The 27,078-nt window shown below is 53.8% G+C and overlaps 1 protein-coding gene across 1 annotated transcript; it reads right to left on the reverse strand.

Moving 5' to 3' along the window:
- Positions 1-3,240: 3,240 nt before the first annotated feature.
- On the reverse strand, positions 3,241-6,450 carry SPAG11B (sperm associated antigen 11B). Its single transcript, XM_036250640.1, has 2 exons — positions 6,396-6,450; positions 3,241-3,473 (listed from the first exon to the last, which is right to left on the reverse strand). Exons 1-2 carry the CDS (start codon positions 6,448-6,450, stop codon positions 3,241-3,243), a joined length of 288 nt encoding a protein of 95 aa, XP_036106533.1.
- Between the last annotated feature and the right edge of the window lie 20,628 nt (positions 6,451-27,078).

The following is a 27,078-nucleotide window of genomic DNA, read 5'->3' on the forward strand; positions in this document are numbered from 1 at the left end:
AACTCTGCCCAGCTCCCTCTGTCTCAGCTAGGCTGGGACTCCCAGCTGTGGCTTTCTTTGTTTAATCTTTTGTGTGATTACACTGGACGTACACTGTTACGTCAGTTGCAGGTGTACAGCACAGTGGGTAGACATTTGTGTAGCTCACAGAATGATCCCCCCATAGGCCTCCTCTCCACTTGGCACCCTACGTAGCTGTTACAATACTATCGACTGTGCTGCACTTTACATCCCCGTGACTACTCTGAACTGCCGGTTTGTAGGTCTTAATTCCTTTCCCTTTTTCTTTCTTCAGCCGCTGGACTCACGTCACATTTCAAACCCTGCTGGAGGCACCGGCGGTGGCAGCGCGCCCTCTGCTGGTCATCGTGGGATCGACAGGCTGCCTGTGGCCAAGGTGGTTTCTGGCTTTGGAACAGGGTCAGCCTTTGGGGCTTCGCGTTCCCCTAGAACCGTACCAGGGCTTCCTAGGACCATGTTCAACGCGATCCTTTTACAGATAAGGAAAAGGATGCTGTGAAGATGAAGTAACTTGTTCCATTTTCCAGAGAGGCCGAGCAAAACCCTCAACCCAGGTCTTTGGGACACTTTATCACAAGATGAAATCAAGGATCAGATGAACCCCAATGCTGACCCTGAGCACCCCTCCCACACCAAGTCACCTGGGCACCCCTCCCACAAGAAGTCTTCTTTCCTTGCCTTTCACACCTGCTTCCCCAAGGCTCAGCCAGGTCCTCGTTCCTACCACACCTGACCGGACCCACAAACACTCTGCAGAGTCTGACTTGTCCCCAGGTAGGCCGGACCAGGCCTGAATTCCCCTGGAAAATCTTCCCCTTAGGAAAGGTTAATGGTGCCGGGTAGAGGTGTGAGGATGCCCTGCGGGCCGGTCCTGGACTCTGCCTTGGGTCCGAGCAGGCTGTCACCTGACATCCCCGAAGAGGAAGGAGGTGGATGGGTTCCCTCTGCTCGCTCCACCCGAGGGAGACCCCCAGGACCACTGATGAAGTGCTGAGTCTGCACCCATGGCCTGGTGAGCCACGAGGGGTCTCAGACGTCTGGACCAGCTCCTTCATTTCGTGTTGGAGGAAAATGAGGCTGGGAGAAGGGACTGGCTGACCAACAGCACGTGCTCAGTGCAGACATGAGGCCAGACCAGTTGGCCAGGGTCCAGGCACCGGCCCACTCCCCCATGTGAGTGTTTTTACTCTGGTGGACAGGGGTGTTGGACGTGGAGGGAGGTCCTCTGGGCAGAGTCAGTGTCTGCCTGTCACCAAGTGTCAGACTTTCGTTTCACTCGGGAGCAGAAGCTCACCCTGGTCAGCACACAGGCATCACAGCAGGTCCACCGCGGGTCCCCTGCCCTCCGAGAGGGTGAGAGAGGGCCCCACGGAGGTGCCCGCGGTGAAGAGGGGCTCCATGAAACCCCACGGTTTGTCTGCTCTATGTAGAACGTAAACACCAGGAGTGAGTCTAGACGATTCCGGGGAGAGGCCCCAGGCATCACTCCAAACAAAGTCACTGAGCTTGAGGCAGAAATAGAAGAAGCAGCTCTCAGCCACTCGGGTCGTCGCTCAGCTTCTTCACCAGCCCCTGGACTCGGCAGCAACTGAGCTATTGAAACAAAGCACCTCACCAAGCTGCTCACTGAGCTATTGAAACAAAGTATCTCTCTCACCAAGCTGCTCACTGAGCTATTGAAACAAAGCACCTCACCAAGCTGCTCACTGAGCTATTGAAACAAAGCACCTCACCAAGCTGCTCACTGAGCTATTGAAACAAAGTATCTCTCTCACCAAGCTGCTCACTGAGCTATTGAAACAAAGCACCTCACCAAGCTGCTCACTGAGCTATTGAAACAAAGCACCTCACCAAGCTGCTCACTGAGCTATTGAAACAAAGCACCTCACCAAGCTGTTCACTGAGCTATTGAAACAAAGTATCTCTCTCACCAAACTGCTCACTGAGCTATTGAAACAAAGCACCTCACCAAGCTGCTCACTGAGCTGTTGAAACAAAGCACCTCACCAAGCTGCTCACTGAGCTATTGAAACAAAGCACCTCACCAAGCTGCTCACTGAGCTATTGAAACAAAGTATCTCTCTCACCAAGCTGTTCACTGAGCTATTGAAACAAAGCACCTCACCAAGCTGCTCACTGAGCTATTAAAACAAAGTATCTCTCTCACCAAGCTGCTCACTGAGCTATTGAAACAAAGTATCTCTCTCACCAAGCTGTTCACTGAGCTATTGAAACAAAGTACCTCTCCAAGCTGTTCACTGAGCTGTTGAAACAAAGCATCTCACTAAGCTGTTGGTAGAACAGTGGTTCTCAACCTTCCTAATGCCAGGACCCTTTAATACAGTTCATGTTGTGGTGACCCCCAACCATAAAATTATTTTTGTTGCTACTTCATAACTGTCATTTTACTGCTGTTATGTCTTAGGCGATCCCAGCATGAGAACCACTGGGGAGAAGGCTGGGTACATGGTCTGCTACCTCAGCACGTTTGCTTTAATCTTTCTACATGTCTTACTTGTCATTAATACTCAGGGCTCTTGGGGTGACTGGCTCCAAGGCGTGGTGTGAGGACCGTGTTTGAGCGGGATCCGGACCAGAGCACGGGGCGAGAGCTGCGGATGGTCGAGCAGCAGCCCTCTCTTGCCTTCATGGACAAAGTACGTGCTGCAGAGGAAACTCAAACAGGCATCGACTGAGCAAGTACGCCGAGAACCCCACTTATGAAGGGCTGACCTGGAGCCGGGTGCTCAACCCTCTGACCTCCATCCCTACAGTGGGTGGTTGTGTTTATCCAGTGAGATCCCTAAGAGTAAAGGTTTGAAAATGATAAAATCCTATGAACATGTGACCCACTGGGGTTCTTACAGGAGGTGGCCGGGGCAAGGGACAGAGCTCACTGTGGTCTGGGCACAGGCAGGATGAGGCTGGTATTGGGTTTGATGAGATGTCGTTCGGTGGACAAGAAGCAGGTGGGTTGGCTGTAATTCAGTGGACGTTTACACCCTGGTTTCAGGCCCACCCCCTCCTGTGGGTAGGTAGGAGACACCCCCTGGAACAGGGAAAGGAAGTGGAATATTACAAAATCCTGAGACTCTAGAAAAACTGAAAAAGGCAAAGTAAGCAAGCTTTTAGGAAAATTCTTTCATCAGACCTTCACCCTTGACGCTGGCTTCAGTCAACAAAGGTTTATTGAGCACCTACTATCCGCCACACATTCTTTTAAGCCCTGGGGGTACTTGAAGACGCCGGCTGCCTTCCCACAGGTTCCGCCTCGGCGCGGTCATCCCTCGTCAGCACCTCTCTCCTCTCTTTCTCCGCGGTTGGCACGCAGCACCTATTCCAAGGATCGGAGCAGATCTCGGACTTTCTTTCCCCGGAATGGCAGAAGAAAAGTCTGCAGGTCCCATGTTGCATGAGGCAGATGATATTTCGAATTCCAGGCGGAATGTCCCCTGTTCATACAACAGAATCAAGTTGGTGTTTCCTTTGTGCGGAGAACCAAGGCGGAGCCCAGCCCGCAGCCCAGCTCCAAGTGTTGACTATAGTGTTACAGCGCCCACGGGCCGAGCGGCAGGTGGGCCGAGCCTGCGTCTTCTACCTTTAAGACAGGAGCAGGAATCTACACCTCAGTGCTGCCTGGAGGTTGTCTGTTTCATTCCACTTATCACAGAATGACAGGGTCCCAAACTCCCGGGGAGCAGAGATAGTTTTGGGGAACAGAGTGAAAGAGTGGGGGTCTGGGACTTGGCCTCCAAGAATTACTGAAATAGTTCTGACCCTCAGCTTGTGGCCCAGGTTTTAGTTTAAAATTAAATTTTCTTCTTCTTTATTGATTTTAGAGAGACAGGAAGGCAGAGGGAGAGAAATAGAAACATCGATGAAGGAGAATATCGATTGGCCGCCTCCTGCACGCCCCCCACTGGGGATCAGGCCCACAACCTGGGCATGTGCCCTGCCCGGGAATCACCGGCGACCTCTTGGTGCGGGGTCGACGCTCAACCACTGAGCCACACTGGCTGGGTGCAAGTTTTAGTTTTATGTCCTACAATAAAAGGCATGAAATAAAACCTCTCTCCTCAGCAGAACCTGTGGATGCGTAGATCAGGCGCAAGGACCCTGTGATCCCATGAGGAAAATGCTTCATATTTGTCACAAGAAAAACTTGTCACTATGTGAGGTGGGGATGTTAACCTGACTTATGAGGTTAATACTTCACAGTGTGCTCACATACAATGTTATATGTCAATTACGCCTCAACAATGAATAAAAAACATTTGCCATTTGGGAATGAGAGAGTTGAAGGAAAAGTCTTATGTCGGGTGTGTAAATGCCAACTATTGGGACTAAAACAACACAACCAGAAAGTCACAGAACACCCGCAGCACTGGCTGCGCCGTCTACACGCTGTGCACACCGCACGGTCTACACACTGTGCACACCGCACGGGAGCTCAGCTCCGCAGGGTTCAGGGATGGCAGGGGAGCAGCCGCCCGTCTCCTGGCGGCGGAGGGTCTGCAAGCCTAGAGCTCAGAGATGTGGGTCCTCGTCCTACTGCTTCCACTGACGCACGTGCTCCCGTGGACGATCCTTCACCGGCCGTGCCTGTTTCCTCGTCTGTGCAGTGGGCTCTGTGTGACTAAGGACCAGGCCTGGGAGTGTCCACCGCACAGCACGCTTCCCACGGAAGGTGCCCAGACACACCCCCACCCCCCCAGGCTGTGGCATCTGCCCTGCAGACTTCTCACCCTGCGGTGAGCTTTCCTGTGTGTGCCAGAGCCTCTGCCCTGCTACGGCCCTGATATGTCATGTGGATCTTTTAAAAATCTCATCACAGGAGAATGGAAATGGCCCAAAGTAAGCCCAGAGGAGTTCAGCTACACCCCGACGACAGCACACAGCCCCCCGCAGCCCCTCAAGGACACACCTGGATGAGCTCCTGCACTTCCTCCCTGCCTCCCCCTCCTCCCCTGCCTCCCCCATCTCCTCTGCCTCCCCCATCCCTCCCCTGCCTCCCCCATCCCCCCTGCCTCCCCCATCTCCCTGCCTCCCCATCTCCCCTGCCTCCCCCATCTCCCCTGCCTCCCCATCTCCCCTGCCTCCCCCATCTCCCCTGCCTCCCTCATCTCCCTACCTCCCTCATCTCCCCTGCCTCCCTCATCTCCCCTGCCTCCCTCATCTCCCTACCTCCCTCATCTCCCCTGCCTCCCCCATCTCCCCTGCCTCCCCCATCTCTCCCCTGCCTCCCCCATCTCCCCTGCCTCCCCGATCTCCTCTGCCTCCCCCATCTCCCCTGCCTCCCTCATCCCTCCCCTGCCTCCCCCATCTCCCCTGCCTCCCTCATCCCTCCCCTGCCTCCCCCATCTCCCCTGCCTCCCCCATCTCCCCTGCCTCCCCGATCTCCCCTGCCTCCCCCATCTCCCCTGCCTCCCCGATCTCCTCTGCCTCCCCCATCTCCTCTGCCTCCCCCATCTCCCCTGCCTCCCTCATCTCCCCTGCCTCCCCCATCTCCTCTGCCTCCCCCATCTCCCCTGCCTCCCCCATCTCCCCTGCCTCCCCCATCTCTCCCCTGCCTCCCCCATCTCCCCTGCCTCCCCCATCTCCCCTGCCTCCCCCATATTCCCTACCTCCCTCATCTCCCCTGCCTCCCCCATCCACTCCCCTGCCTCCCCCATCTCCCCTGCCTCCCCCATCTCCCCTGCCTCCCCCATCTCCTCTGCCTCCCCCATCTCCCCTGCCTCCCCCATCTCCCCTGCCTCCCGCATCTCCCCTGCCTCCCCCATATTCCCTACCTCCCTCATCTCCCCTGCCTCCCCCATCCACTCCCCTGCCTCCCCCATATTCCCTGCCTCCCTCATCTCCCTACCTCCCTCATCTCCCCTGCCTCCCCCATCTCCCCTGCCTCCCTCATCTCCCCTGCCTCCCCATCTCCCCTGCCTCCCTCATCTCCCTACCTCCCTCATCTCCCTACCTCCCTCATCTTCCCTGCCTCCCCCATATTCCCTGCCTCCCTCATCTCCCCTGCCTCCCCCATCCACTCCCCTGCCTCCCCCATATTCCCCTGCCTCCCTCATCTCCCCTGCCTCCCCCACCTCCCCTGCCTCCCCCATCTCCCCTGCCTCCCCCATATTCCCTGCCTCCCCCATCCACTCCCCTGCCTCCCCCATATTCCCTGCCTCCCTCATCTCCCCTACCTCCCTCATCTCCCCTGCCTCCCCCATCTCCCCTGCCTCCCTCATCTCCCCTGCCTCCCCCATCTCCCCTGCCTCCCCCATCTCCCCTGCCTCCCCCATATTCCCTACCTCCCTCATCTCTCCCCTGCCTCCCCCCCCTCCCCTGGTGGGCAGTGGCTTCCATCCTGGCCGGGGCATCTTTACCTGAGTTCATTGGGACCAAACAGTAGAGAACAGAGACTAGGAAGAGGACCTTCATGTGTCCCAGCTCCCTGAGCTCGCCCGCCTCCTGTGCAGAGAAGCAGGTGCGCGGATGGGATGGGGCAGGGGTGGAGAGCAGGTGGCACCACACGGGACTTTATAGGTTTGGGACACTAATCAGCATGAGCACATTGATCTGGTCTGCTGAGTAAGGCTGTGGGCAGAGGTTCTGGGCACTTTTCTGCCTAAAAATAGACCGGCTGCGTGTGCTCAGAGGGCAGGAGTGAGCAACACTCAGCACAGCAGGCTGCTGTGGGAACGGAGCCCCCGCAGTGAGCGGTGCTCAGCCCGGCTCTGTGCTGGGCACGGGGTGCAGAGCTGCACTCGGCTTCCCGGCCTTCAGGAGGTGGGGCACGCACCCCTCTCAGGTGCTGTCCCGGGACAGAGGCCACGTGCGCCACAGGCAGGTCAGGCTCTCCGGGCCTCATCCACCCAGTGGCAGTGGGACAGGACCCAGGGGTCACAGTGGAGTCAGGGGCAGGGACGCGCCCACCCGCAGCCGGACAGACCCCCACCCCGGGGCACCGCACACATTCTCTAGTGTAAGGAAGAGAAAAGAAGCCGGAGAAAACATACAGTATCTTCTTTTTTCTTTATTGATTTTGGAGAGAGAGGAAGGGGAAGGGAGAGAGAGATGGAAACATCGATGAGAGAGAACATAGATGGGCCGCCTCCTGCACACCCCCCACTGGGGATCAGGCCCACAACCCAGGCATGTGCCCTGACCGGGAATCCAGCTCTCAACCACTGAGCCACACCGGCCGGGCACAGTATCATTTTAAATATGGCACATCGAATCCAGGTACTAAAAGCCAGGAAGATGTCTCTTCGGGGGAAGAGGATGAACTCTTCTTTCATTGGACAGGTTTTCTTGACTCGAGGACAGGGCAGTCCAGGGGGAGACACAGGAGCCCCAGCTGAGGGCTGTGTTGGCAGGCAGGGCGCTCGGGCTGCGGGATGGGGGCCCCCTGAGAGGCGGACACAGGGCAGTTCTCCACAAGGTGGCGTTAGCACAGGCAGGACGGCTCGGGCGGGTCTGTACGATGGTCCATGCTCCGTGCCCCGGTGCTGCAGCTACACACCTGACCAGCGTGGTCTGGGACCCCGCTTCGCCTGGGCCCGCTCCCCTTGGGCTCACTTACTGAGAAGGGGTACCCACTCCCTTCCCGACCTGCTCCGCAGGCCTTCCTGGTGGCTGTCACCGTGTCTTACCCATCCCCCCAGAGGTTTTCTGGGTCCCTTCAGCACATAGGAATTTACACCCTCTTTTTGTATGAACAGTAGCACACGATAGACATCTTTCTAACCTTGCCCTTTTGGGTGGAAACACCTTGGAGCTGTGTGAAGCAGGTGCGTGGAGCCCTCCCTCACCCTTGGTTACGGCTGCGTGACCAGTCGGAAACCAGCACACTGGACCACACCGCCCCTAGGTGTTCACAGAGATGCCAGGTGTGGCCCGACGTCTGCAGGTGAGCGAGGGCGCAGGGGAGACTGCCCACCGGAAACGGTGACGGCCAGAGCTTCACTGTGGGGGTTCCAGGTGAAGACGTTTAAGATCAGGGCAGACGGAGCAGAGACGGTGGGTCTGACAAAGACTACGCGCTGTACCTAGTTTTGTTTTGTTTTTTTAAAAAGAGCTATGAAAATGGGACTTAAGGGGAAGTAATTTGGGAAGTATAAGTTAACATTTCTCTCTTTGGCAACCAAAAGGTCACCGTACAGGAAACGATGAATTAAGTAATTGTAAAGTAGATACCAAGGTGTGTGTGCATGGATGAGAGTCAGACAGTGATAATCAATCTGCTAAAACTTGATGTTCTTTTCCTAGGGCATTTGTTCTCCGTCCATCTCTGAAATCTCCTGCTGTGAAGACAGCATAAGCAGTTAGATTCCACCCTTGACAAAATGAGCTTCCACCCCAAAGTCACAGCCTCAGTTCAAGGGTTCCAGTGAGTAATTGTCATTCCGCTTCCTCTGTGGATGGAGGAAGCATAGCTCGCTAGCTATGAGAAACAAGAATCATTGTTCGAAAACAATGCTGGAGCGTATATGTCCAAATATAGGGGTAACTTTTTTTTATCCTCACCCGAGGACACCCTTTCATTTTATTGTTCAGATAGAGTGGGAAGGAGAGAGAGGAAGAGAGAGAGAGAGAGAGAGAGAGAAACATCAACGTGAAAGGGACATATCGAGTGGCCGCCACCCACAAGACCCAACCAGGGCCGGGGACAAACTGCAACCGAGGCACGTGCCCCTATCAGGAACCAAACCCGGGTCTCTCCAGACCGTAGGCCGACGCTCTAACCGCTGAGCAAAACTGACCAGGGCCAAATATAAGGGTCATTTTAGAGAAGTCACCTTGGTGGATGAGATAATAAAATGTATATATATGTTTTTTTCATTCTCACTATTTACACGGATTTAGAAAAGACTGAAGGTACTTTTTCCTAGCAGTCAAGTCACAGCTCAAATGATAACTTGGAATCATTTTCTGCAGTTTGTAAATGTCATAAGCTCTATTGGAAAATCAGTTCATTTGGGGGAGAAATTCATTAAGACTATCGGATTTATCACCCATAAATTCCACACATGAATGTACTTCCAAGTCACAGACTTGGAAGGCAACCTCTAGGGAAGAGTTTCATTAATCATTGGGGAGAATCAGGTATGGCAGTCAAAAGGAAGAAAAACCAGAAAATCCAGCTCATTGAATAACCTCATTAATCTGGGCATAGGTTTGTATAATTACAAGGTTGAAGAAACTAAAGCTCAGTTTGTTCCAATACAGAAGGGAATTATGCTGGCATTCATTATACTCACATAAAAGGAGACAAGGAGAGGTCAAAGATACACTTGGGTTTTCAAACATCTGACTGTAGCCAAACATTTATTATATTAAAGGAAAATCTTTTAAAAAATTTTTTATTGAATTTTGTTTTTTCAGAGAGAGAGAGAAACATCGATGAGAGAAACATGGATCAGCTGCCTCCTGCACGCCCCCTACTGGAGATCAAGCTCACAACCCGTGCTTGTGCCCTGACCGGGAATCAAACCAGGACCTCTCAGTCCATGGGATGACGCTCAATTTTCTGAGCCACACTGGGCGGGCAAAAGAAAATCTTGATACAATTCAATAATTATTAGACAAACAAACCAATTAAAAAATAAAATGGGCAAAGGACCTGAATAGACATCTCTTCAGGAAAGAAATACAGATAGCCAGCAAAGACATAAAAAGATGCTGAACATCAATAGTCAGGGAAATGCAATTAAAGCCACAAAGAGACATGCTTCACATGCACTAGGGTGGCCATAAAAAATGCCAATGAAATGAAAAGAGCAAGCATTGGGAAGGGTGTGAAGAACTTGGTACCCTCATCCACTGCTGGTGGAATGCAAAATGGTGCAGCCACTGCAGAAAAGTGTGGCGCTTCCTTAGTAAGTTAAATTCAGCATTATCACACGAGCTGGCAAATATCTATAAATATATGTATACGTACATCTATATAATGAAAACCGGTATTCAGATAAAAACTTGTGCGTGAATGTTCATCACACCACTGTTCACAGTAGCCTCCAAGTAGAAATAACCGAAATGTCTGTCAACTGAGGAATGGGTCACCCAGTGGGGGTGTGGCCATAGAATGGAGTATGGTTCAGTAACAATCAGGAAGGAAGTATTGCAGATGCTCTCACAGGCGTGGACCTTGAAAACATTCTGCTAGGTGAAATACGGTAGACGCAAAGGCAACCCACTGTGTGATGCCTGTTATGCGAACTGTGCAGAACGAGCCAGCCCAGATTAGTTGCCAAGCCTGGGAAGAGACGGAAATAGGGAGTCTGCTTCCTGGGTGTTTCTCGTTGGGGTGACAAAATGTTCTGGAACTAGGCAGGGATGGTGGTTGCCCAACACTGTGAATGTACGTCACGCCACTAACTTGCATACTCTTAAATGGTTTAAATGGTCGGTTTGGCACTATGTATGTTTTGCTACAACTGAAAGAGCGAACCTTGAGGATTTTGCAATCATGTAATATTGGGACCGAGGGGAGTCACCCACAATTGTGCTGCTATACTCCCTCCTTTTAAAGAAATGGACTCACCAGGATGGTTCACTCCAGTTCCAGGAACCGGACCTGTGGACGCCCACAGGACGTTGCCAGTATAATGAGTTGTAATCCCAAGTGCACATCCACAGGACACACGAACTCCCCACCGCCGGGTCGAACAGGGTACACTCGGTTCTACTTGCGAAACCCCAGATGAAGTGCTCACTTTCACCTTTATGTCGACAGGTGGCAGGCAGGACATGATTCTCGTTGGACTCGGGCGAGTGCCCCCGAGACAATTGTTTCACAATCCGTCAAAGGAAGACAACTGGGGTCAGCCACATGTTCAAATACAAAATGTTTCTCTGATCTTATAAAAGGGAGCGTGTATGAAAACCGGTGCAACAGTGTCTAACATCTTAATGTAGTTGATAGGCTCCCTGGCCAGAACCTTCATCTCTTTAGGGGCTGGATTCTTCCACCCGCAGGATAGAGTACTGCGATTTGAGGTCTCTTCGAGTGGGAAAGCGACGCGGTCCTTTGATTCTCTCTACAAAATGTATTATCAATAATAAATAATAAAATTGACATATGATTGAACTGTCGGAAAATTCCTGTTGGAAAAAGACCACCGTAATGTAATTGTACTGTGGATTCAAAAATGGCATGTATGTCCACGGTATTTCTGAACTCTTTATTTGGCCTTGTGGGACATGAGGCAAAGACTTAGAAGTTAAATGATGATAATCAAATAGAAAAACCTTTGTTGGCAGAAGCGGGGCGGGATTGGGGAGGAGGGGGTCAGTAGGGGAGGAAAGGGAGGCATCTGTAATACATTCAATGATAAAGATAAGTTTAAGGAAATAAGAAAAGTCTTTGCGATTGTATAAAACCAATGAATCATAATGCCTTGCTTTTGTGCGTTTTTTTGACGGTTGAGAATCACCTCCCGGGAGCTCCGTCCCTTCCGCAATCCCAGTCCATGCGATTTGCTCACGCATCCGGCTCTAATGGTTAAGGATGGAGGCCCAGGGAGGGGCTACGGGTGTTCGGCCCCAGCTTGCAGAGGCACGTTCGGATTCCGGTGCAGAGTTCTTTGTCTCCAAGCATGCGGTCATCCTTTTAAACCTACCTTCCTCCATCCATGTTACTCAGGCATTAATCACGACTCGGGGCTGCAGGCCGTCACGTAGCTGACTCACAGACGTTAGTATCGCGGGGTACGAGGAAAGACCCTAAATCGATGCGAACGAGGACATAGTGTTGCGAAGACTGAGCGGAAGAGCTGGGCCTGGAGAAGAGGCTGCGGAGGCAGAAGCGATTCCGTCTCACGTCTTGTAGAGACGACATCTGCTCATCGGAGCGAGTGCATCGTGAGGACACGAGAAGGCAGAATGACACCGCCCCTGCCCTCCCTCGGGCCCGGGAAGCAGCATTCCTCGGGATTTCCTCCCAGGAGAGTGATCCTTCCAGGAACTCAGCCTCGAGACGACGGTCCCCCTCTGACGGTCACGTCTCACCTTCTCCAGTGGCTTCCACTCGGAGTCTTTTTCCTCCTCTGCCTGGAATGTCCTCCCGAGTTCAAGCCTCATTACTTTTTATTTAATTACTTACTTATTGCATTTACTCACAGATAGAGCAGGAGGGAGACAGGGAGGGAGAGAGAGAGAGAGAAACACCGATGTGAGAGAGACACATCGGCTGGCTGCCAGCCACACAACCCAACCGGGGCCGGGGACAAACTGCCACCGAGGTGCATGCCCTTCGCTGGAACGAGCAGCTCATAGGCTCACTAACTTTCAGCTAAACCAACGAAACGAGAACCGCAGTCAGCGGCCTTCATGACCTAGCTGAGGTGTAAACAGAAGAGGGAGAGACGCCGTGGAACTCGGGGGTCCCGGGAGAGCCAGAGCACAGCGGCGTGCCGGGGGGGCGGGGGGACGCACCCGCCTCCGCAGCCCTCGCCAGGCCAGAGGACGCTCGTGCTGCAAGAGAAAGTCATTCTACAATGTTCAAGGAACCCCAAAATATTTCATCCAAATGCCATTTTCAAAAATATCGTACAATTTACTTTGTTTTCTGTATTAGATTGCCTTTTGTTGTTGTTGTTGTTGTTGAGAAAATGAATGCCAGGTGCTATTTTCTCTTTAAATGTGCCCTGTTCGCCCAGCCAGTGTGGCTCAGTGGCTGCACGTCGAACCCTGCACCAAGAGGTCGCCGGTTCGATTCCCGGTCAGGGCACAGACCCAGGTTGTGGGCCTGATCCCCGGGGGGGGGAGGGGGGAGGCATGCGGGAGGTGGCCAGTCAATGTTCTCTCTCATCGATGTTTCTCTCTCTCTCTCCCTCTCCCTTCCTCTCTCGCTAAAAATCAATAAAGAAAAAAAAAATTTTTTTAAGTAAAAATAATACATAGCCATGTTCAAAACCACTTTCGTGTGTCCTTGTTGCAAAGGTCACTCCCTGTCCTGAGGACACAAAACGAGACTGTGCCCTTCAACATTCAACGCTGTGGCTTTACCGGTGCTGCTGGCTCCTGACATCACTCTGCCATTTACAAGCGTCGAGCAGGGGCCAGCTCATCTCTCCCCTCCGGGAGTGGTCCTCACATTCGTACTTACATTTCCTCCCCCGAAGGAAGCCTCTCTCACCTCACCGTGGGTCTATTTTACCCTTCGGGTGTTTCACACCCTCCTTCCCGCTCCTGGAGAAATTAGCACGCCAGCCTTCCCTGCGCCCGGGTCACCTCACACCTCCCTGACAGCCACAGGGACATGTCTTGATGGTCTGTACCAAGAGCTATTTCTCTGTTGACCAGAGGGTGAGATCACGTGCTGAGTTCCCAGCCACTTGACTTACAGTAACACAGCCATTGGGCTTAGACCAAGGGACATAATAAACGGCGTCCCCACCACCTGGCGTGGTCTGGGGGCAGTTGCTTTTATTCTTTAGCTAAGGATTCTCACCACAATATCTTCCCATTGACTCCTCTTAGAGAATCCACACGAGTTCTTTTGTTTTTATTCCCTCAAACAAAGACCGAACATGATTCATCGAGTTCCATCCCTGACGTCTTACTGTTTCTCTCCTCTCCCCGGGAATTTTTCTGGTCTACCAAGAGGCAGACGGTGTGTTCATAAACGCAGTCTCTCTTCATTGGGACAGACTGATTCTCATCTGTGTTCTTATTACTAAGGGGTCCTTGGGTCCAGGAAGGTGTCTTCCTAGGACCCAAGAGGTGAAGGTGTGCCATCTCAGAGTCAGCCAAGCCTGCAGGGTTGCAGTGACCACCATGTGCGCCCAGGAGGAAAACGTTAGGTGTGGCCTAGATGTGGCCATTATTGAAGTCATAGCATCCAAATGGGGACCTGAGTGACTGAGCCTGCCCACCCTGCCTTGCCCCACAGGTCTTGGGCACCAAGGAGGAAATAGACTTCCTGGTGACAGCGAGGCTCTGGGGGGTGATGAGTCAGAGGGATCAAAGCACCTGAAGGCTCTGGGGGTGCAGTGGGAGGACGGAACACTGTGTGAGCGTGGTGGGCTTGGGAGCAGGAATGGGAGCAGTCAGGCATGCTAGGACCAGCTCTGCAATGACCCAGAGCCACCTGCTGGCTAAAGGTCTCTTCCCACAGGGGTACACCTGGTGTCCATAACGCCTCGTCCTAGCTCAGGGTCCTGCACCCCTGTGAAAAAAACAACACAGTGTAACTGAGTGTCACTGGCCCAGAACTGACCCGAACAGCCCGTTGGGTCATCCAAGCAGAACTGCAAAACTTACCGCAAAATGGTAGAAAAAAATCACTTTTTACCTGCTTCTCGTGAATCCCCAAGTCGGTTCCAAAATCTCTCTAGGTGACATGCGTGGCTGTTTTATTACCTTAATGCCCAGGGAAGTCTTTCTTCTGTTAAATTAAGAGCTTTCTTAATGCAACTAAAATGATAGAATGTCTCCCCCCCCCCGACCCCCACCCCCCTCTGGCTCCCTCTGTGGCAGCCACACTGGCCTGCTCTTGTCGGTCCTCAAATGACCAGCGCTCCTTCCTGGGCACTGGCCTGTGTGGTTTCCTCCCCCCGGAATGCCCACTGCCCCCCCCACCACGCAATACAGAGGGGTCACCGCTCAGCTCCTTGAGGTCTCTACTCAAAATCTCGGGGAGACCTCTTCCCACTCCTGCCCCTGCCTGACAATTTGTATCCCCTGCTGGCCACTTCTTCTGTATCACCGATCACTTTCTAATGTATCCTATTTTTGCTTTTTCTAATGTATCCACATCTTGCTTATGGGCATCTCCGCAGCTGGAACGGGAGCTCCCTGGGGAGGGCGTGTTCATCTCTGAGCCTCCCGGCTGGAGAACAGTCCCTGCGGCAGGGCGGGCTGACTGCGGGTGAGTGGCAAGAGCCAGGGGGTGGGAGCGGGGCACCGGTGGGGGGGGTTTGGGGGTGGACACACGCCCACACTCTGGCAGGGAGAGCTCAGGTTTCTCCAACTTCTCCTCCATCACCTCAACCGTGTGCTTTCCTTTCGAGGCGTCTCCTCACATGCACACGGACCCCCACTTCGGTCTTACACGTCATCGCTGTTTTAACACTCACACCGAAGAAACCAAAACCAAAAGCCACGAACAGACAGAAAAGGCCCTTTGGTCAATGTTCGCTCTCTTCACGCACAAGATACTGACATCCTCAGGCTTCACGTCCAAGGTGATGTAGCTGACGGCCCTCCACCGAGGGCCAGGGTGCCCGTGTCTGGCCTGGCGTAGCTGAGCAACCCTGGGGACAGGGGGCATCCTCCCCCTTTCTCCGGCCCTTTTCGAGCTGTCTCCGGCGCCGCGTTCTGTCCTGTAGTCTCTCCCATCCCGCCACGCTCCCTCCTTCCTCGCCCTTCAGAGCCCTCTGTACCCCTCATTTTCTGGGCTCACTTACCCCTTAGTGTTCTTCACAGGGTCCCCCTGCCCCCAGAACCTATCCCCGGGCGATAGATAAATTCTAAGGCTTGGTCAAATTTTTCCATTTCCACCTACAAGTAAGTGACTTTAACTCTTTCATTTCCTGTCTCTTCCTCTCCCCGGAATCCATGGGGGAGTGTCTCAGCCCTTCAAGGTCAATGTGTCCGGAGCCCGTCTAGCCTTCGCCATGGTCCTCCCCCGGAGGAGCTGCCTGGGCTAGCACAGTTCTTCCCCGCCCGGCCCTTCCTGCTCCTCTGTCGCCAAACCCGTCCATTCAGATTCTCAGTCACCCCTTCCCCGCCCGCGTCGGTCCCTCTTCATGCCATTCTCTCCACCTCGTCACTACATGGTGTCCTCGGGCTCCACCCGTGGGTCACCTCTGACCTGCCGGCCCTGCCTCCACTCCTACGCATTTCCGGTCCAGTCCCCCTGCCCTGTTGGGATAAACACTCTGAGCTGGCAGGTCTGTCGCAGCCGCTTCCTCAAAGCCCTGACCACCTCTTCTTGTGTAACAGTCCGACGGCTGCAGCGTGATGCTTTTCCTCGGCAAGTTCATGCCCCGTTCTCACATCAGCCTCGTGTGTCCTTGCGGTTAGTCCTCTTCACGCATCTCCCTGGCAAACCACTGCCCCTGTCCCCTGCTTTCCTGCGACAGCACCGTGCACCTGGGCTGCTGCCTCTCCCTTCCACCCAACACGCTCCTGATCGTCTTCCCGAATCGCATGCAAGTGTCCCCAAGAGTCCTTCCTTAATTCCATTTCAGAAAGAGCTATTGCCCCGGATATACCCCTATCACAGGGCACGGGGCCTTTTCCTGTTTCTGTTTATTTGGTGTTTTTCTCCCCACATAGCATATTCTCACCTCACTGTGTTTGTCAGTGACGAGAAGACTCAGGAAATATTTTCAACAGCAAAGAACGAATGACTTGCGTGCTCTCCTAGGAAAGTTTATTGCATCCGCATCCCCCACAACAATTGTGTGATTGAGAAGGTTTTGTACATCTCGCATCAAGTCACTTTGTCTGAGAGCATGTCTATGGGATCATGCGTAGCCCGTTTCTATCATCTTTTTCTACAGGAGAATGTTTCGACTTCCCGGCACAGGTGACGAAGCCCAGCGACTCCCTGCTCGGGGCCGTGGCCGGGAGGACACGCGGCGGACGGGGCTTCGGTCTCCATCCCAGCAGCCTCAGGCCTGAGGCAGGCAGCAGGCGTCCTTCGCATTGTAGCACAGCCCCAGCTGTATCTCCATATAGTTACAGTATTCCTGACAGAGGCCTTCGCTGGCCCTGCAGTTGACAACTTTGTAATCCGGTCCAGCCTCTGCATAGAGAAATATCCCATGTTAGCCGTCACGACCATCCCCAGGATTCTGTGAGCTGGCGGGGCGGTGGGGAGGACAGCAGTGGTTGGCAGGCAGGGGTCTCTGGTGTATGCGCTCACATTCCCGCGCAACCGTTCTGATAGTACACAAATCAGACCCTCGATTGGGGCTGACCCGTCCCCTTCCCCCTCCCTGGGAGAGGAGCAGTGAATTCAGAGGCCGCCGGAAAGGTGGGGGGCGGGGGGGGGACGGATGAGCTACAAGGCGAACGTGGCACTGCCAGGCCAGGGGACAGAGGAGGACTCTCGAGGTGAGCTGGGAAGGGACACGGCCCGGTCACACACACACGAGAGCAGAGGTCCCCGAGGAAGTGGACTGAGTCCTCCAGGGACGGGAGGTGGGCTATCTAGGCTAGGCCCGGTGAACGGGATGGGGGGTGGGGGGTAACGTTTTAAAGAATTTGAAAAACAACGTCCTCGCTCGCTGGGAGGGAGAGCCTGGAGGTGGCTGGGTCCCCGGAACACGTGCCAAGTCACTGGACGAAGGTGACTGAGAGCTCACTTCGTAGCTCAAGTATTGAAAAGATTAAACATTAGTTTTCTCAGAAATAGTGTATTTTGATGATAACTAGTGGACAAGAGCAAGGGGCAAGTGCTAAACAAATAGAGGGACACAGTGAAAACCGAGGCGCGCTGTCACCAGAAAGCATGGGTGAAGGGCCTGGCTGCGGAGGACCTCACGCCCAGGGTGTTCTGACCACCGCCGGAGGCTCTGCCACCGGTCTGAGATCCGGCCTGCAGACCAACCAGATGCGAAGGGGGGTACCCCCTGCCGTCCCCACTTCTTTTACCAGCATGCATTAGGATGATTTGGCTGGACTAATGAATCAGTCAATCAATTAAAACTATTTCCTTACCATCCATCTTTTTAAAAAGTATATACACAAAACCCTGGACTTAGTGACTGTATGCAATGTGATGAGTTTGGATACATGCATACCCCCATGATACCGTCCCCACAACCCAGGTAATGAACGAACATCACCTCCTCAAGTTTCCTTAAGTCTTTTTGTTTGTTTGTTTTTCTTGTCGTAAGAACACTCAACATAAGATCTACCCTCTTGCCCTGGCCAGTTTGGCTCAGCGGTTAGAGCGTTGGCCTGCGGTCTGGAGAGACCCGGGTTCGGTTCCCGCTAAGGGCATGTACTTCGGTTGCAGTTTGTCCCCGGCCCTAGTTGGTCGTGTGGGTGGCAGCCACTCGATGTGTCCCTTCACGTCGATGTTTCTCTCTCTCTCTCCCTTCCTCTCTCTCCCTCTCACTCTATCTGTACAAAAAAAATGGAAAAATATCCTCGGGTGAGGATAAAAAAAAAAAAAAAAAAAATCTACCCTCTTAACAAAATCTTAACTGTGAAACACCACATTGTTCGCTTACAGGCCTATGTTGCAAGCTGATCCCTAAAGTTTATTCATCTTGCATAACGGAAATTTTATACCCAAGCACCAGCACAAAGCAAGTAGTGTATACATATTATTATTATTACTCATGAAAGGTCTTGGTCATATGGATTGCCACAGTAACTCATAAGACACCATGGTCTAAGGTTATGAGTGTCACGTTACAATAAAGACAAGTTCTTAACAAAATGTCCGTCGAGCAACTTTTTGTGTGAAACCAAACCAATTTACCTGACCGTGTACTCAGTTGTTGAGAACCCACAATGGGCCACGTCCTGTTCTAGGTTGGGCTTGGCATAGTGAACGCAAGTGATCCCTGCCCTCCTGGACCGTGTTCTCCACCAAGGTTCACGTGTCCCACTAGCTGTTTTTACGCCGACGTTGGAGACATAGGCAGAACATCAAGGGGCTGCAGAAGTGGTGTGTTTCAGAGTCTCCAGCAGGGGGATCATGGTCATTAGACCATCTGGAGAGCGTTCAAGGTCAACCTCCCAGCCAGTGGTCTTTGTCCTGTCGTCCTTCCCTGAACTTGGTGATTTCACTAGAAGCAGCCTCCCTCCTGAGGTGTCAACCTTGGCTCATTTAACCTTCTCCTTCTTTCTGCTCCAGGAAATATCCCTGTGTACCCCTCCAACATACACACACACCCATGAGATCAAGTCAATCACTTTTCCTTAGAGGAAAGTCACATTCCTGGTGCAAGCTGATCCTTAAATGGTAAGAACAGAGCGACAGAGGCCTAGCGAACCCACACGACCTCCCTGAAGGCCACTGCTCTGGGCTGCTGCAGGCAGGGCATGGGGGTGATCCGCAACAGGCTCTCTTCCTTGAGGACTCTTCTCTTCTCCCCGCGGCTGGGGGACTGGGGTCTGATACCTCCAAGGCTTAAACGGAGGACAGGAGGACGAGGAGGACGGGGCCAGTTTCCCACTGACGGACTCCATCCCGAGCTGACCTTGCACACATCCCGAGCTGACCGTGCACACATCCCGAGCTGACCGTGCACACATCCCGAGCTGACCATGCACACACACATCTCGAGCTGACCTTGCACACATCCCGAGCTGACCTTGCACACATCGCAAGCTGACCTTGCACACATCCCGAGCTGACCTTGCACACATCCCGAGCTGACCATGCACACACACATCTCGAGCTGACCTTGCACACATCTCGAGCTGACCTTGCACACATCCCGAGCTTGCACACATCCCGAGCTGACCTTGCACACATCGCGAGCTGACCTTGCACACATCCCGAGCTGACCTTGCACACATCTCGAGCTGACCTTGCACACATCCCGAGCTGACCTTGCACACATCCCGAGCTTGCACACATCCCGAGCTGACCTTGCACACATCCCGAGCTGACCTTGCACACATCCCGAGCTGACCTTGCACACATCGTGAGCTGACCTTGCACACCTTGCGAGCTGACCTTGCACACATCCCGAGCTGACCTTGCACACATTGCGAGCTGACCTTGCACACATCCCGAGCTGACCTTGCACACATCTCCCCCTGCTCCTGGCTCCTTCCTCAGCCCCGAAGCCTCTGGGGACATCTAAGGCATGTCATCATGATGCCTCCTGGCCTCAACAGTGTCCCTCTTCAACAGGGCCAAAGGTGACTCCTGCATGAAGCCCAAATCTAGACCACAGAAAGCAGGTCCTCCGCCTCCCTGGACCCTTTGGAACACAGGCCCGTTTCAAAGCAGCCCCAACCTCTCTTTTGCACCAGCCATGTGGAGAGCGCACCTGAGCACCTCCCACCTGTTAGATGTTGGAGGCAGAGGAGACGCCAGTCCACTGTCGCCCCATCCAGTAGGAGACACAAACCCAAGCTCTCCAAGAGAGTCTGCGGAAGGGTGTCTTCTGTGGTCTGTGACGGGAGCAGGGCCCATGCCCTTCCTGCTCAGCTCCAGTGGCCTTCCCAGAGCGGTTCCTGCGAGACCCCGCCTCAACGCCCACTGTCTGACACTGAGGCGGGGTGAAGACTCAAGGTTCGTCTCACTGTGTTTGGTCACCTTTTGTACACAGAATAGTCTGCTTCTCCTCTCACTAGGCTGCCACGAGTCTCAGTGAGGGTCCCTACGCACACCGAGAACGGGACCTATCACAGGAAGGAAAACGAGAATAGAACAGAAGGGGGAAGAAGAACCCACAAGGTTCCACTGGTTTGGTAACTGAATTCATGTCCTCATTCCTTCAGGGCACAATCATTGAGGACGTTCTAACACCCTGCGGCAGAGTCAGGGGACAGTCTCCGGATCAGGGACTCAGAGTGCAGAGAGGAAACAGACATGTAAGCAGATATTTAAATTCAACATCAATCCACAGCAGAGTCTCACGACGTGACTCGGGAGCTCAGGGAACAACTAGGAAAGGTCCCAGGGAAGGTTAGATTTAAGTGGATAAAGCACCTAGGTGTGGTCTCGAGCGAAGGATGACTCGTTCCACGTGGTGTGCAAAGAGATGAGAGAGCGACCGTCCCCCAGGAGCCGGTCGGCCAAGCGCCAGGAGGGGTCGCGGTGGGAAACGTGGCTGAGATGAGCCCAGCCAGGTCGATGCAGACTCTCCGTGGCTAGTTAAGTGTTTTAGGAATTTACTTTCTCAGTCATTTATTTTTAAACTATACTCCTACAGAAGGTGCCTCTCTAGACATAGATAGAAGTATTAAGCCCACGCAGGAAATCACGGCAGCCTTTTCCCGATCCAGAGAAATGGCAGCTAAGAGAGAGCATTGTCTCCTTCTCTAACCACTGAGCTTCCCGCCTGTTTTTTTCCTGTTTCAGGGTCAGGAATGAATCTGGGGTTCAGGGCATCTTGTAAATGACCATCCCCTCGATGTCCTCCTGGCCTGAAGCTAGGCCCAGCAGAGCGGCTGTGGGTTCTTGGACCTTCGTTCTCGCCTGCACTCCTTCCGTCCAGCAGATGACCCCTGGGCCTCTCAGCCAGCCCCGCCCCGCCCCGCCAGCCCCGCCCCGCCCCGCCCCGCCCCTCCCCGCCAGCCCCGCCCCGCCCCGTCCCTGCGCAGGCACCCTTCCCCTGGCACGGGGACAGCCTAACTCGGCCTCGCTGGCTCCCAGGTGTTAGACCTTCTGTGATCCAGCCCCAGGGGTGGCGGGAAGACCCCCCACGACCTCTCGGACAGGTGGGGCAGCCGGAGCCGCCCACCTGGTGTCTTGGGAAACACAGGCCGTCCTCACTCTCAGCCCCCTCAGCCCACGCCCACGACACAGTCACCTTCCCATCCTTCACCCTGCCAGGTCTCCGGAGGGGGTGCACTAGTCACAGGTAACTTACCCCGGTAAGGGGGCGTGCGCGGCAAGAGGTAGCGTTTTGCTTGGTGACGTAGCGCACCAGATGCGTCGGCTCCCGGTCCGCGGGACGCTTCCCTGGGGGCGCTGGGACCCTCGGCGCCTTGGCGGTTATCATGTGGGGCCCTGGACAGCCCTGTGAAGAGTGAACACAGGGCAGAGGATTTCAGAGCCCTCTGTGCAGCCCCGTGAGCCGGGCACAGGTGCTCCCCAGGGAGTGAGTGTGGAGGGCGGGCGGGCATGGGGACTGTTGCACAGTGAGCACAGCGCTTCAGCCGTGCGACAGGGACAGTCCCCGGACCCGCTGCAGCAGGGCCTGTGGCGTGAGCGGGGCGCGTGCAGCTCCAGGCTTGTTAAGAGGTGGTCTCGGGTCGAGCGTTATCAGGGAAAAGCAGACACACAAAGGCCAGGAGGACACTGTGGGGTGTTGGGGATGTCTGTTCCCTTGGCTGTGTGGTGGTGCCAGGGTGTGGGCACAGGTCTGAGCTCACAGATGGCATATGCGTCACCTACGTGCGGCTCTTCCACTGGTGATCACAGATCAGGGAGCTGCTTGAGAGGAGACAGGGAAGTGTGGATGGAGTGTGCTGGGAGGGGGCAAGTGTTGTGCGTGTGTGTGTGTGAGAGAGAGAGAGAGAGAGAGACATAGGGAGAAAGGGACAGAGAGAGAGAGACATAGGGAGAAAGGGGCAGAGAGAGAGAGACATAGGGAGAAAGAGACAGAGAGAGAGAGAGACATAGGAAGAAAGGGACACAGAGAGAGAGAGACATAGGGAGAAAGGGACAGAGAGAGAGAGACATAGGGAGAAAGGGGCAGAGGGAGAAAGGGACAGAGAGAGGGGCAGAGGGGTGGGGAGAGAGCGAGGACACCGGAAGGAGGTGAGCGTGGCGCCTGACATGGAGGCTGAGCTGGCTCTCCCCTAGGGCATCACCAGTGTGGCTGGTGAGCCCCCTGAAATGTAAGGTTCTCCTGGTAGGGACTGTCCTTCCCCGTAAGTGGGAGGGAACGTTGGCAGGATATGCAGGTGGCCTCGGGTGGGAGCCTCCCCGGGCAGCAGAGCATCAGCAGAGTCGGAGTCAATGGGACCCCCCGGCAGGAGACTCTCGCCTGACATCTGCACCAGAAGATGTGTTCCCAGGGCGTGGACCTCAGCCCCCAGCCTGTGGCCCAGCCCCGGAGTGAGCAGTGCAGAGACCCTGGCCCCGGCCCAGGTCCCAGCCCGGTGTACCTGGACACAGCAGGCCCACGAGAAGGGTGCACGGCAGGAGCAGTGGCTTCATGTGGCCGCGGGGACCGGGAGCCAGTCCGTTCCCAGTGTGTGTGTGGGGGGGGGGGGGCATGGGGCTCCCTTTATTGCTGAGCTGCGGCGTGGGCCTGGAGCTGGGGAAGAGCTGTTCCCGAGTCAGGTCCGGTCACACAGGGCTCCCACACACCACCGTCCCACCCCCGGTGCTAGGGACACCAAACCACTGCCCTCCGGAAGCGAAGACCACGCCTGAGCGCCCTGTGGGTTGTGAGTAAGGAAGCACCGGGCCAGAGGAGCAGACAGAAGGAAAGAGGCTACATACATGTCACTGACATGAAATCCCCATCTGAGTGTCGAGCAGGGAAACAATGTTTCAGTGTGACCTGACTTTGCACAGCGCCTTCCCAGAGGTCCCCTCGATGTTTCCCTCCTGGCCTCTCCCTCAGTCTCCCCCTGACTTTTTGGCTTCTCCGCGACTCGGTCGTCTCTTTTATCCTCCCCCTTCTGATTTGAATGATGTGACTCTCCTTCATGCACCCTCTTCTGTTCTTCCCCAGACGCCTGGCTGCCGAGGCCTCGGGTTCGGTTCGAGTCTGCTGTAGAAAATGCCCACGCCGAGCCTGGGTTTCTCCCTCGGTGGTTAGTGAGCAAGCTCTCCTCCAGCGGCTCCTCCTTGCGGGCGTGACGTTTCCTTGGGTGGCGACGTCTCCGGCACGCAGCCGGCGGGGCAGCCTGTTCTGTCTCACCCAGGGCACGGGTGGCATTGTGCACCTCTGTTAGGAGGCACATAAGACAGGCGTAGGCTCGGGCCCGAGGGCTGCCACTCACACGCCCGGCACAGCATCGCTGACTCGCAGAGGGGTTTCCCCAGGTGCCTCCCTCGCACAGCTCGTGTCGGTTCAGAGAAAACGTCTTCGTGCCAGGGGACGTACGTAGACTGTCTCTGGGCAGGTGGACACGGGTGGCAGGGAGGCAGCAGCCACCGCGGAGACTGGGCAGAGAAGAAGGTGAAGGGTGAAGGTCTGGGGCTGCGGACAGAGCGGGCACTGCCGGACCCACCGCAGTCAGCGCTCGAGACAGAGGAGCCCCGAGGTGCCGGCCAGAGACAGCATCAGCGCCGTGGGCATCCTCCTACCTCCAGGCATCAGAAATCTCCCAATCCAGAGAGGACACAGAGATGGGGGGCCCGTGATAAGGGGCATTAGTCACCCAGGTCCCGGCAATTGGATGTCAGAGAAGGTGGACGGCACGTAGAAACTGCTGTTACCTCGACTCAGATGGATATTTCTCTTATTCCTCATTCTCACACTTCTGTGTCCTGGTCAGAGCTACTTCCTACAGTTTTGTCTATATGAAGTACATTTGGGATCTGTGATAAAAGATGCCCGTTTTAAAATATATGGGCAACTTATTTCTACAGATGTTCGTTTTCCCTAAAAAAAAAAAAAAAAAGAGAGGACCCTGGCCGGTTTGGCTCAGCGTCGGCCTGCGGTCCAGAGAGACCCGGGTTCGGTTTCCGATAAGGGCACGTACCTCAGTTGCAGTTTGTCCCCGGCCCTGGTTGGTCGTGCGGGTGGCAGCCACTCGATGTGTCCCTTTCACGTCGATGTTTCTCTCTCTCTCTCTGTTCCTCTCTCTCCCTCCCACTCTACCTGAACAAAAAATGGAAAAATGTCCTCGGGTGAGGATAAAAAAAAAGAGAGAGCCTCATCTCATATTCAGATATTAATAGTGATGGATTATGAATCAACATATAGCGGTATTTTCATAACTACCACCCCGGCATATTCTGTCTCCAGAGTCTGGGGTGCTGCCTCCCCGGGGCCGTGACTGCAGTGGTGATATTAGAGACTGATCCTGGGCACAGCACGGGGCAGGGGGGTGGCAGGTGTCCGACACCATCCCTACGACAAGCCCTAGAGACAAACAGCCACAGGCAGCACGCGGACCTGTTAGGACCAGTTCCCAGAAAGCAGTTCTGATGAAGGAAGGCCCTTCTGGAACACGAGGGTGTTTAACACGCCTCAGCTGTTAAGTTATATTAAGAAGTGAGTGTGCGCTTTGTTTCCAGGTGTGGAGGCAGCACTGTGATTCTGTTTTGTAAAAGAGCCCTTTTCTCTGAGTCATATATTCCCAAGCATTTCCTGAGGGAGTGATGGGGCATCTGGGGTGTTCTTGGAAATGATCTAGGAGCGGAGCTTGGCCAGGGACGAGCTGGGCGGTGATGGCTCCAAGACATTTTCTTGTGCCACCGTGTCGGGCCAAAAGAGCACAGGTCAGCTTGACAGAGCATGGGTGGCATTGTGTACGCCTGTTAGGAGGCACATAATACCAGGCGGTCATTCTTGTTTCCTTCAGTGGCTATTGACATTTATGGGCTACATCATTCTTTCCCTGGTCTTTGCAAAACAGTGGTGTTCTCATTCTATTCTTACTTCATTTATCAGCTGGGCTACTTTTGTAGAGAGAAGCTGTTCATTCTAAATTATTTGGTTTCCCTGAAATACAGTTCGGACGGGAAGGCCAGGTCAGAGGTCCTGTCACTCCGGTTCCTTAGGGCCGATGAGTATTATGTCCACCCAACTGCCCAGACCATGCTGCTCTCTGCTGCCGCCTGCTGGATGTGACCCTCACAGACACCCACTTGGTTCAGCCCCTAAGTCTGCATCCTTTTCATCACTGATAATTTTTTTCTCCCCAGACGTTGATGTTTTGAATTATAGTGTGTACCAAACAAATTGTCCTTAATTTTCAATTACTTTCCAAGTTAAAGAACAAAAGACATACATTACTGCCGAGCAGAACTTATGATCAGAAAAGAAAACCAATGTTATCAAGATCCATTGCTATAATTCACGCGAAACAACAACAGCAAAATGATGTTCACTTAGGCTGTGGCTGATTCAACATCTTTTTAGTTAAGCTTTGAAAGTGTTGAAACTCAGAGTTAACCTGCATCACAGTTAACTCCCTGTCAGCCCAGAGGAGGCCCGCGCGGGCCAGGAGGCCCAGGTCCCGTGTTCGGGGCTCTGCTAGCCCTGCCTGGGCCAGAGGGGAGCTCTCAGCAAACCCTCATGTGGTCAGTGGGTCAGTGGCTGCACCCGGATGTCCCAGCTGTGGGTCCAGCTGCTGGTGAGTCTAGGGACTGGGCACCAGTGGGTTTGGGGATTCTGCAAGAGTCAGTGCGGGTGCCCGCCCCTTCAGGCAGCATGGGTAGATGTTGGGGCACATGCCAATCCTGAATTCCCGGGCCTTACACCTCCTCCGGCAGCGAGCAGTCCCATAGCCGCAGATCCTGCCTGCGTCAAGGTCACCTGTCACTGAAATAGCAAAGGAAGCTGTGGCCGGCTGCACCCCAGGAGGGGAGGCAGGGCATTGGCAGCGGGTTTTCGTGGGGAATCACTGAAACTGAGCACGGAGGGCCCCAGGATAGCATCCGGTGCCTGGGTCTGCCAGGGACAGCCTCCCCTATAAGGCCGGGAAGCTGTAAGCCAGGCACCGGGCTGCACAAAGTGAACTTCGTTCTTTGGAGTGGGTTCGAGGCACCTCATTCTCAGACATGACATTCACTCAAAGCCTTGGTGGTATAATCAGCATTCCTAATTGTGTCTGGCTGCAAGGAGAACCTATTCTTATTAAACTTATTAAAATAATTATATTGATATCAAAAGAAGAATAAATAATAGTTTCTTAATTCTGGAAAGATCAGGCAGGGGAAAAAAAAAATAAGTGTTTTATTTTAGATATCTATGATTCCTCTGCCCATCAGCAAACTTGAATCCAGACTTATAGATAAGAGAACAAATGTATTGGCTGTCCTTAACTGTCTTCAATTAAAGGCATGGAGTCAAGATATTAATTTAGACAGATGTGTGACACCTCAGAGTGTTGGATAAGTAGATTATCTATCTATCTATTTATTACTAATATAACTATCCATCCTGATGTATGTTCATTTATCTCTCTATCCATATATCTATGTCTATGTCTATGTCTATGTCTATATCTCTCTGTCTCTGTGTCATCTGTCTATCGTAATCATTTGTCTGACTTAACAGGTTGTTTGGGGCTGACTTCCTGGGAACAAGCTAGAGGTTTGTTTATAGACTCCTGGAGTCCCCTTTTAAAAGAAATATGAGATGGTTTGGGGACAGTTCTCTTACAGGAAAAAAGAAAAGAAGAAGAATGCAGGAGGAAGGGACGATCCAGGTGAGCCCCTTGTGCTCCCTGTCTAGGTGAAGCACCTGAACAGTGTTAGCAGCCAGGCAGTCATTTTATTGAGGTGTC

The sequence above is a fragment of the Molossus molossus genome, unplaced genomic scaffold (genome assembly GCF_014108415.1).
Source record: "Molossus molossus isolate mMolMol1 unplaced genomic scaffold, mMolMol1.p scaffold_m16_p_9, whole genome shotgun sequence".
Lineage (NCBI taxonomy): Eukaryota > Metazoa > Chordata > Mammalia > Chiroptera > Molossidae > Molossus > Molossus molossus.

Coding starts and splice junctions, on each gene's coding strand:
- SPAG11B (XM_036250640.1), bottom strand. CDS start 6,450: ATGAAGGTCCTCTTCCTAGTCTCTGTTCTCTACTGTTTGGTCCCAATG. Junction 3,474..6,395: donor TTTGGTCCCAATGAACTCAG/GTAAAGATGCCC, acceptor TTGTATGAACAG/GGGACATTCCGCCTGGAATT.